Below are 11,254 nucleotides of genomic sequence, written 5' to 3'. Positions count from 1 at the left end.
CGTTACCGGGGTGACGGTCTTAACGAATTTTGAATCCACCAATCGGAACGTCCTCCCCGGGGCATTTAAAAATGTAGAGGAAGGGGGAGGTTATTCTCTTTTTTAAATGCGGAGTGTCTGTTTTTCGGAGGAAAGGTACCCGGCTTTTAATTTAATACTGTTTGTCTTATTAATAAACTAAGTTCCTAGGTTCGTGTACGTGCTTAAAGAACGGACTTCTTGTTTAACCGCGTTAAGTATTCAGTATCCTGGGCACTTTTTACTAACCTTCAACTTGTGCTTGGTTGTTTTAACGTAGCTGGTGTTTGTGTGTGTGTGTATATATACATCCCTTAAAATTTCAAGTATTCAAAAGATTATTGCGTTTGCGTTCTCTCTTGTCTACACTAGTCGTTTTAGAGCAGATGAGTACGCAAAGCAACCTCAGCGGTTCAGAGAAACGGGGAACCTAACTTTACATGGAGTCATCTGCCAGACATTTCTATCGGCTCTCTTTAGTCACTTGCTGCAGATGGATGTTTAATCGAGTCATCTCTATTTCCTCCAGGCCAGTTTGAGCTTTGATCAAGCTGTAAATGAGCGGTCTCTAACGCCTCTTTCTTAAACGCTCAGGGCCGCCGTGAGGCTGGGTTAGCTGAGTCGTTAACGTGACAGAGGCTGAGGGAGGGTTGTGTGCTTATGCGGGATATCAAGTGTTAAGTACAAGTAATACTGAGAGTTGGCTAATGACAAGGATGTCGAAAGCGCTGGGTATATAGTGCGTCTTTACTTCTGGATTACAAACTTAAAGTATTTTTTCAGTGCTAAATTGCATATGGCTTTTGAAGTCGTACCGGTGTCTTTTCGTTGTCCGACTTTGCTAGGTGGATCGTGTCAGAAATGCAGCTCAACGTTTAAACTAATTTGAAATTTCATGTGAATACGAGCATAACTTTCTTTTTTTTTTGGTAGTTCAGTAAGTCCGTGTAACCCCTCTGGCGATAACTGGGCTGTAGTTCCACGTCAGGTCCTTGCTTTCTGTTGAAAGTTGCTGATTTGTAAAAAAAAAAACAAACAACAATCGTGTGGGTCTTATGTCCTACTATTGTATCATCGGTTTGTTGCTGCCTTAGGCGGTTTAAGTTTTAGGAGGAAAGGTCCCATCCTTCTACTTCATGGAATTGACTCTTGAATTAAATATCGCAATTTGTTAAAATGATGCTTCACACTTGAAGCTATAGCGGTGTGTGGGTGGGGGTTAACGATGACATGTCTAGCCGGAGTCGTGGCGAGTGGGCGACACTCACCTCTCGCCATCTGCTTCTCACTCCGCAGGGTGGCTGACGGCTTCTGACGAGCATGGCGCACTTCGAGTTTGAAAATGACCTGCAGAATATCCTCAAGCTGGACATGCCCATCACAAACGCGCCCATGGCCCGCTGGCAGCGCAAGGCGAGCTCCACCTCCGGGGCCGGGCAGGGCTCGCTCAACAGCAGCAGCGTCTCTCCCGGCAAGTCGATGAGCCGCTCCCTGAGCTTGTCCAAGACTCCCGCGAAGACGCCAGGTAAGTGGCCCGATCTCCGGTCACTTGGCCCTTTCGGGAAAGGGGCGGGGGGTGTTGTTCATTAGGTCTCGTTAGGGTAGCGCCCACCCCCCTGCTGGTGTCATGATCGCCAGTCCTGCCATATGGTATGGTATTGTGAAGGATAGGTGGTGGTGTAATGATGTCCATTTGAGCCTCTCATTGCTTAAACGTTTGCGGACAAGATGGGCATTGAGCTTTGTGAGTAGTTGACATTTGATTTCTAGATGCGGTTAAGTCTTTCAATGTCTGAACGGAGCTTGTACACTTGGAGATCAGATTATTCCACCAATATAATGTTCCCATCACATCAAAGTGGGGCTGATCGGTTGAAATAAGTGTAGTAGCTGGTTACCAACTTGTTTGAGGAATGGGGTGGGGGGGGGGGGGGAGCTGGGTCTTAAGGTCTTAAAACTAATGAACATATTTTGGGTTCCATATGTATCTGATGGAATACCAGGTTCGGAGACTGTAATAGACCTCTGGGCTTGGTGCCTGAATGTGAAATGTGCGTCGAAGCGAGTGTCCAGCTTCCCACCCACATCACGCTGGTACTTCCCTTCCCACAACAGGTCGAAACGCAAGCAAGACCCAGAACACCCCCTCCAAAGCTGGGGGCGACCGCTACATCCCACACCGGAATCCCAAACAAATGGACGTGGCCAGTTTCTTGATCAGTAAAGAGAATGAGCCAGTGGAGTCTTCATCTTCAGTAAGCATGTGGGCTTTGGAGTTTTCTTATGTTTTAACCCCCTTCCCTCCTCCAGCCTATTCCTTTCCACTATGTGGGAATGAGTAATAGGTTTATTCCATGCTGGGGAAAAAAAAGGAGATAGAAAACGTTTCGCCTTCTTGAGGTCTTCACACCTGAAGAAGGCTTCACAGCCGAAATGTTTTCTTTCTCCCTTTTTTCAGCATGGAATAAACCTATTACTTGATCCTTTGCAACTTACGCATGCTGACGCAGCTCCCCACCTGAACTACTTTCCACTATATATTCATTATGCAGAGAGCCTTGGTTTAAAATGGCAATGTTCCTTCCTAGGGCAGCCAGAAGGCCTGGTCTGTGAACCTCAATGGTTATGATGTAGAGGATGTCAAGATCTTGCATTTAGGAGGAAACCCCATGAATGCACCAGAAGGTCAGTCTTTCACCCTGTGCCATATAATCTCCTTCAAGAGCGTGCTTAAGTTTATCCTTTCTCCTTTGGTAGATATTGTCAATGTACCAAACTAGTATCTCTAAATATTCAGTGTTCAAATATGGGTTTTATTAAACAAGACCTTTTTCTTTAAGGCTAAAGCTCTTTCAGCGGTATTCTTGGTTTGGGTTGTTAACTATGAATTAAGCTTAGTATTATCTGGCATCCTTGTCGGATCAAGAACTATTTAGGAGTTCAATACAGAATCGGGTTTCCCTTACTGTAGCTGATTTGCATTTTTTAATTAAAACTCCATGCCTCATGTGTTTTACAGGCTATCAGAAAAACCTGAAAGTCCTCTATAGCCAGGGAGCCACACCTGCTTCAAATAAAAAGACGAGCCGATACATCTCCTCTGTGCCGGACAGAATCCTGGATGCTCCTGATCTCAGGAATGATTTCTGTAAGGTGTTTTCTTGTGCACTTCTTATAGAGACGGCAGATAGTGGCTGATCATGTTAGTTGTTTATTCATCTTTTCGGTAGGGCCAGTTACAGGACATGTCCAGGTTATATGTGGAAGATCTTTGGTTAAGTGGACACGTTTCTGTAATCCAAGGTGGTTTATTACCTTAAGGGGTGGGTAAGGGTACTGTTTGAGCTACTTAAATGTCTCCAGATATTTCTGATGTACCCGAGTTTGGCTGCCTTTCCTGTTAAGATGTTCTCCAAATGACCCCACTAAAACTCATGAATTCCTTTTCCACTTGAGGAATCTTCCCACATGCCATTTCTTATTGCCCTGCTGTTTTCCCTAGATCTGAACCTCATTGACTGGAGCAGCCAGAATGTAATGGCTGTAGCTCTGCACAACAGTGTGTACTTGTGGAATGCCTCCACGTGCGAGATTACCCAACTGATGAAATTGGAGAATGAAGAGGACTACATCACTTGTGTGTCTTGGGTCAAAGAAGGGAACTTCCTGGCTATAGGGACAAGTGATGGAAAAGTGCAGGTAAAGATAATCTATTGATGCACACGGCTTGGGTTTTGATGTCCTGCACGGTGGGATTACCATTTCATCTTGAGTTGGGTGATGCAAGTTTAAGTTCTATCTGGTAATCCGAGTCTTTTTTAAACCTTCTAGCTCTGGGATGTGGATTCTCAGAAGCGGCTGCGAAGCATGGCAAGCCACACTGCCCGTGTCGGCTGTCTAAGCTGGAACAACCATATTCTGTCTAGGTAACTTTCTATAGGTTTTATCTATATACTTATGTTGGGTTGTGATAAACCTGGGCCTGATTCATCAGATTGAGTACCATGGCATCAGGTGAACCTGACTGCCCTCTGCCCATCCGTTGAAGGCTTACATCCTAGTGTAGCATGTTCTGGAAGAAAGAACTCTTGCAATGCTCACGTAGAGAACACATTTGAAGAGGCTGAATCATGACTCAGGCCTTGCAATATGGTAGACTTTTATGGTTTGTGGTGATCCTCATCACATCCTGATTTGTGACTTTTCAATGAGGCCATTTTATGAAATCTCTGCCTTTTTAAGCAGCCATTTGTCCTATCACGCAATGCATTTAATATGATTAATGTGCAGGGATTGGAACTAATGCATATAACTCCTTTTTTTTTAAGTGGTTCTAGGTCTGGACACATCCATCATCATGACGTCCGAGTGGCCAATCACCATGTGGCTACCTTGGCTGGCCATTCGCAGGAGGTGTGTGGTCTGAAGTGGTCCCCTGATGGGAAATACCTAGCCAGCGGGGGCAACGACAACCTGGTGTATGTATGGCAAGGTGTGCAGGAAGGCACAACCCAGTCTGCACTGCACACCTTTAACCTTCACCGTGGAGCAGTCAAGGTGAGGAGTATGGCATTTCTTGCACTCTAGGTCAGTGCATTAGCTCTGAGCCTTGAGGTCTTCCAAGCTGGGAAGTTTAATGTGAACTGTCTTTGTCCTTAGGCAGTAGCCTGGTGCCCATGGCAGCCCACCACACTTGCCACAGGGGGTGGCACAAGTGACCAGCACATTCGCATATGGAATGTAAACTCAGGAGCTTGTTTCTTATACAAAGATGTACAATCACAGGTAGGAAACGGATCTTTGTGGGATACCTCATGGTGTTTTAGAATAACACCAGTTGTGTACAAAACTGGGGTAATGTAGTGTGGAAAATGATTCCATAAAATTCTTGATAAAGACCAGAGCCTTGTTTTGAGAGCTGGCTGTGGAGGCTAGAGTTTAAAAATGGCCAATGTGTGCAGTTGACAACAGGTCCTTGAAGGTGAGCAGCAGTATTTCAAAGCCATGATATTGAATATCTCTGAATACAAATGCATTTACTCTGTTGTATAATTGGGGGGGGGGGGGGAAGGCAAGCACTTTTTTTAAGTGGGAGATAAACTGATATAAAGGCACTGTATTTAAAGCAATATTCCAAGGTTCTTGGCCTAGCTTGTTACTAAATGTAAAGTGAGTTTTTTATATAAATTTATCCAGGTCACATCCCTGGCATTTTCATCAAACTACAAGGAACTGATTTCTAGCCACGGAGATCCACTTGACAGCCTGATCATCTGGAAATATCCTGCTATGACTAAAGTCACAGAGCTTGCAGGTATGTCTGAATTGGAAAGCTGCCTTAAAATGGGATTTTCCATGATGAAACTTTTGTACATTTTTTTTTTTTTTTGCTCCTTGTTGCAAGAGGGGAGGCCTTTGGGCCTGTTTAGTATCTAATTGATACAAAGACTCCCGGATTCTTCAGAAGAGCTGGATATCTGCTTTAACAGCAGGCTAGCTTGTTCAAGACATCGCACACAACTTCTGTTGGGGAGGAAGATCATTTGTTAATGCACTAATGTTGATTGATGCGCTTTGTTTATAAGGTGCTTTAGGTTTTACATCTTTACCAGGAACATGAATAAATGCTGCTTGCCTTGGTTTTTTTTCCCCCAAGTGGAAGGTACATTTTAATTTGTCTACAAGTAAAGTATATGCTATTTTTTTGCCAATTTCCTGTTAAAGTGGGGTTGGGATGGAATGGCCAAATCATACCGGTATGATTCCTCTATAGTTCACTTGCATTTTGGAAAGTACAGTTTCCGATCATATCCAACCAGGCACTATAATGTTGATGCTTAAACCAAGTGGTAATAAAGCATTTACCCTGGAACTTGACAGCAGGGGATTGAGACGGGTTTAATAGTGTAGTTGTGATCTAAACAGAGGCTGTTTTATAAATATAGTAAACTGATTCTCATGCTCTGTAAAACTGACTCTTATGAAAGTCACTTCAAATATGACTGAAACCACAGTTGATAACCTTGTGCATTTAAAATACTCCAATTCTAATTTTCAACCTCCACGAAAAATGCATTTTGAACTGGTCAGCACACGGTCACTCCTTGCAGGTTTGTATATAGTGGTAGAAAATCTTGTATATGATGGGATTTAAAAGCCTACGAGTCTCCATGGTGATACTCCAGCCCCATTGCTGTAGTAAATAGTGGTGAACTTGCCGGTACTAAAGCAGCTTTGTTTCAAATCAGGACACCAGGGAAGAGTGTTAACGATGACGCTCAGTCCGGACGGCTCTACTGTGGCATCTATAGCAGCGGATGAAACGGTGCGCTTGTGGAAGTGTTTCGAATTGGATCCTTTGAAGAAAAAAGCCAAGGAGAGGACTGCCAAGTCAACTGGTAGCATAATTCACCATGGAATCCGATGAGCACTAATTCAGACTTGGGGTGGGGAAGATGGGTTATTACTGATGTTCAGTTTTAATGTCAATTAAAGAATTATGGTGGTACACCTGTATGATGGTGGTAGCAGAGGGATTTTCACACCAGAAGGTGTCACTGTTATTAACATTTGCTGCTTTTACTTTGTCAACTTTTTATTGGAAATAAATTTTATACTACATGTGTGTATTCTGTTCTGCAGTGGCACAATCCATCGTCTTCTCTTTTGAGAGCTTCTTGAATTGGCATGCGATCTTAATTTTTTTTTTTTTAGGCAAGTCTTCAAGGAAACTCTTAAAACCACTGACATTCCACTTACTAACTGCTTTAAATTTGCACAACACCTTTTTTTTTTTTTTTTTCCCCCCTCATGCTTAGTGAGCTGTGACCAGGTGCATTTTTCCCTTGTGAATTGTTCGGTCTGTAGCTAGTAGTAGTGTGAAGTGCTTCAAAAAGGCTCCTGTCCTGGGAAAGCGAATTAACCTTGCTGTCTGGGGGATATTTTCTTAGTTCCCTGTGGTCTAATATCTTGCCACTGGTGGTTTGTGTTTACATTTTAAAACCTAATGCCTGCATCAGTGACTCCATTTCTTGTAATGGCTAAAAGTCTTGATGTGCTTCTGATGCAACTAAGCTCAAAGGTCTCTGCGCACTGATTTGTGCACCTTTATCATGTTTTAAAGATGACTTTGCATTTGTTCACAGATCAGTGTACATTTGAGCTTTGTGGGTGAGGTTTCATATGTTGCCAAAAGTTCTAAAAGGGCTGGTTTTGCCATTGCTACCAAGAGTTCACAATTTTATTACATGATGGCATCTTAAGCTGGTCTTGCCCACAGGCCTTGTGTAAAAGACAGGTTAATTTTGCTAAGAACTGCCACAGCATTTGGTAGCCATCCCATGACTTCATGAGGCTTTTCTTTTTAATGCTCTTGTCTGTTTTATCTCCTGTGTTGCTATGTATCCTTAACTTTTTCAATTGGATCTTTTTATCAGTCATTTGTCCTTTTACATTTTAATTTTCTTGGGTAGTGTACAATATGGATGGGGTCACATGTGTAAGTACATACTGAGTTTGCAAGTTTTTTCTTCATTCCAATTGGGTGCTTTAATGTACAGAGCCAATTGCTCAAGATTTGTTATTGCAGACCACTGTAACAGGTGAAGGAGGCTTTCCAGGACCAGTGTGTAAAAATGAAAGCTGCATTTCACTTGAAGATGAAATGTCAACAGTGGGTGGCCAATGTAACATGCTATATTAGATAGTACTGTACCCCTTGCTGTCCTGTATCCTTTCAATAAAGGACTTTTTTAATAACTTGGTGAAAGAGCATAATGATTCAGTCTGAGCTGCAGAAACTGTATTAAATAGTTCCAGGAGTGGTTTCAAACATGTCATTTCTTCTACCTTTTATTGGATACTAGTGATGGGGAAGAGGGTGGGTCTTTCTGTACTTTCTTTTGAGTAGTTGCAATAGCTGTGTAGTGTCTTTTGTGCAGACCTATAGTAATGGTATGAAAGTATTAAGTTTTCTGTTCACAGTGCAATGAATTTTCTACTACTGTAGAATAAGTATGCTTAAGTATTCTCTCCAATTGTGTTCTAGATGTACCTGAACTTACCTATGGGTTTTGAGAAAATACTTTGATGGGGAGGTGATTTTTAATGGCTTGGTAATCTTAAACCTGATTTGCTGGCAGGCAGCTTATTTATCACGTTGTGAGGGGCCATAGAACACAACTGTAGCTTCCTCTTCAATAAAACTTGTGTGGAAGCCTTTTCATGTTTGGACTGGCCTATGCATCTGTAAAAAGTGTACAGATGGTTTTTATTTTATTTTGATCAATGTATTTTAGTTAAATCAAAGGGGGACTATGGGGGGGAAGTGTTTCCACCATCTAAATGGCTTGTGTAGGGAGGAAGAGCTGAAAGGTTCCAAACTTCCTCCTCTGTAAACTGTCCCCTACCCCCCTCCCCCTGCACTTCCATTTTGCCCATAAAAACATTGAGTTTGGAAAATGTCTGCTTCACTAGCCCTCCAGGCACTCCTACTCCATCCAGCTGAAAGAAAGGAATCCGAACTCAACTGATAAAAATGCAACATGAAGCAAGAGTTTAGGAGTGGTCAAGTTGGATAGCCCCAGCTTTTATTGAAACCACTTACAGGGGAAGAGCTGGGTTGTCTGGCAGGGCCCCTAACCTGTACCTATCCATGAGCTACTCCAAGGACTGGGTGGTGAGGGTTAAACAGGGGTTCTCCAGGACAGCTGTTTCAGTCTAAGACTAAAAAAAGACTACTGGGGAAACAGCTTGCTACCCCGCATCAGCCTTCCTGTAGAAATTGTCCCGAGGAGGAAGGAATAGAGACCACAGCAAGGATTGTCACTGTTTCTATACATGCAAGTTCTGAGCTGACAAAACCCACATTAATAACCCTTTAAGTTAAGCAGTCTTTTTTTTCCCCTCTGTGTGTTAAGCTTAGTGGTACTGGCTGAACAAAGCAATATGTGACATTCCCAAGTGGTGTTAATTTGTAAAGGATATTGGGATAACACGTCCCAGACTATGATTATCGTTACATGCGTGTTGTTCTCTCACAAATGTTGCCCTACTCATAAATATTGTTGCAAAATGATTCTTTCACCTTTGTGGTCTTCACTCTTCCCTGCTGCTGAAATGATGATTTGGCCATTACAGTACTATTTCAGCTCCTCCCAACCCACTTTTTGTATTTTTATTTGATTTTGTTTTGTTTGTCGTTTGGTCCGTGGAGCTACGCATCATTGAAAGACAAAGGACCTGACTAGATCGAGCTGGAAAAGGAAAAAGGGGGCATTTTCATCAAACTGTAGCTCTTGCCCGTCCCCTCCCCCCACCTGCCAAAGGAAGGAAGTGCAACACGATAACAGTTAGGAATCATACAAACTTATAAATAGAATTCTTTCTTTTAAAAAACAAAATACAAAAAACAACCATTTCCCCCCAAATTTCGCTCCTTCTCTCTCCTAACGCTTTTATATCTCAATCCTACATAGATCCGCGACCACCTTTCCACCTGCCGAAAGGAAGCTCGGGGTCAAAACTGCCTGTGGGGGAGGCCACTGCGGCCTCCTGTACCTCTGTGAGGCTTCTCCCGGGTCCCGGGTCCCGGGTCCCGGCTTGGCTGCCCTACAGCAAGCAAAAGGCGGCGATAGAAAACCGGCCGAGGAGAGGGTTGGGGTGGCTGCCTGGGCCTTACTGGGAACAGCACGGCCCCGAGGTCTTCCGAAAACAAAAACGACGACGGACCATCCGCGGGGGGACAAAAGGGAGGGGGGGGGCTAAACGGCCACAAGCCAGTCTGTGTTTTTCCACTGACCTTTTAAATAATTTTAATAGTGCGTGTCGTCTTTAATTTACAGAACAGCACGAGAATTTGTGTCTGAAACGGTTTTGGCCCTTGCAGGTTATTTACAATCAGCTTCACGTGTCTGAAGGGGAGCTGTACACCACTGCGCTAGAGGAAGCCCGGCTGTCTCTCAGGCTGCGGGGGGGGGGTGTCATGCCTGCCCTAAGGAGGAACGGGAGGAGGTGGGGGGTGCCCTGGATGGCTAACACAGGCAGTTTTGACCCTGGGCTCGCTCGCAGGTAACATCGGTGAAGGCGACACACGCGTGGGTGGTCTTCTCTTCATACGTGGCTCACCGCAAGCCGCCGCCGCCGCCGCTGTCCGGAGACCAGACGAGGAAAAAAAAAACAAAACAAAACGCCCCTTGAGTGCGTCGGCCATTTCATCTCCCGCGTCTTGTGCGTAAAAAAAGTAATCTGGAAAAAATATTCATTTGATATAGATGTACTTTGGAATCCATGGCGCTTTTGTGTTTTTGTTCCGCCCCCCCACCCGTTGTCCGTTAGACTTCCTTCATCTTGCCGTTGTGGGCTGTGCCATTCTCCCGGTGCGCCACCCCGTTCTCCGCGTGCTTGCCGTTGGCCATCAGGGGCTCCACGCCGTTCTGCTTCTCCTTCTCCGCCTCCAGCACCTTGGGCAGCCTCTTGCCCTTCACGTAGGCCTGGTACCAGAAATTGGAGAAGAGGATGAAGAAGAAGGTGCCGTACATCCAGATGAGGTGGACGAAGAGGGGGACCTGGTAGCCGCACGTCTCCATGAAGTAGTACTGGCTGATGTGGAGGGACACCATGACGAACTGGACCTGAGGGGGGAAGCAGGCCCAGGTTAGCCGAGCGGGAACCTCGTGCACTAAGGAGTAGGTTTGTAATCAACAGCTGGCGTGCCGAGAGAGGATGGGCATTTCATTTCAACAAAAGATCGAAAGTTGACACTCGGGTACACCGTGACAGTCTTAATTTCTGTCTCGTGGTTCGACCTTTGTCTAGGAAGCACATAAGCAAGCGGATCATTTCTAACCCCCTGTGCAATGATCACCTGCACATCAGGTCTTACGAGATGACACAAAACAATTTTTGGCTGCAAAAGATCAAAAGCCTCACTTATGAATGCTGACATTCATTTCCATGTATTTATTCGGTGCTGTTTTTATGCATCACAATTTACATTTGTGCTCATTGATACTGGGTGGAGAACTGACTGGAGCAATTAGGGGCACCTCGGTCTAGGGTACAACACAGCGTCTCAACTGCGATTTGAGCCCGCCAGTTACAAGTCCCGAACCCTAACCATTGCCCCACGCTGCTGTCCCGTGAGTGCATTGACATGCAAGATGACATACTGGTTAACGGTCAGCTTCTTGTACAAAACAAGAAAACCAATTTCCCAGAAAAGTACTGCATACAGGGC

General features: G+C 44.5%; 2 protein-coding genes across 6 annotated transcripts in view; one reads left to right on the top strand and one right to left on the bottom strand.

Annotated features, from left to right (window-relative positions):
* The first annotated feature begins 97 nt into the window (after positions 1 to 97).
* cdc20 (cell division cycle 20 homolog) lies at positions 98 to 7,770 on the top strand. Its single transcript, XM_088927373.1, has 11 exons — positions 98 to 135; positions 1,315 to 1,543; positions 2,134 to 2,273; positions 2,607 to 2,703; positions 3,038 to 3,166; positions 3,521 to 3,717; positions 3,850 to 3,944; positions 4,347 to 4,575; positions 4,678 to 4,803; positions 5,215 to 5,332; positions 6,267 to 7,770. The coding sequence occupies exons 2-11, from the start codon at positions 1,339 to 1,341 to the stop codon at positions 6,443 to 6,445; spliced, it is 1,515 nt and encodes a 504-aa protein (XP_088783499.1). The 5' UTR covers positions 98 to 135; positions 1,315 to 1,338; the 3' UTR covers positions 6,446 to 7,770.
* An 803-nt stretch (positions 7,771 to 8,573) lies between these two features.
* Positions 8,574 to 11,254, bottom strand: part of elovl1a (ELOVL fatty acid elongase 1a) — a 31,038-nt gene continuing 28,357 nt past the window's right edge. For all 5 annotated transcript variants that reach the window (XM_088927377.1, XM_088927374.1, XM_088927378.1 and 2 more), the window contains one exon: positions 8,574 to 10,649. In XM_088927377.1, coding sequence (XP_088783503.1) covers positions 10,350 to 10,649 — 300 coding nt within the window. In that variant the 3' untranslated portion in view covers positions 8,574 to 10,349. The remainder of the gene's footprint in view (positions 10,650 to 11,254) is intronic.

Source organism: Atractosteus spatula, chromosome 11 (assembly GCF_055471065.1).
Source record: "Atractosteus spatula isolate fAtrSpa1 chromosome 11, fAtrSpa1.hap1, whole genome shotgun sequence".
NCBI classification, from domain to species: Eukaryota; Metazoa; Chordata; class Actinopteri; order Semionotiformes; family Lepisosteidae; genus Atractosteus; species Atractosteus spatula.
The sequence above is the reverse complement of the archived record's forward strand: the minus strand, read 5'-3'. Positions and strand labels throughout refer to the sequence as shown.

Excerpts from the sequence above, each read along its gene's own strand:
- cdc20 (XM_088927373.1), top strand. The coding sequence starts at position 1,339 with ATGGCGCACTTCGAGTTTGAAAATGACCTGCAGAATATCCTCAAGCTG. Across the intron at positions 1,544-2,133 it reads GACTCCCGCGAAGACGCCAG|GTCGAAACGCAAGCAAGACC; the intron begins GTAAGTGGCCCG and ends TTCCCACAACAG. Across the intron at positions 4,576-4,677 it reads TTCACCGTGGAGCAGTCAAG|GCAGTAGCCTGGTGCCCATG; the intron begins GTGAGGAGTATG and ends CTTTGTCCTTAG.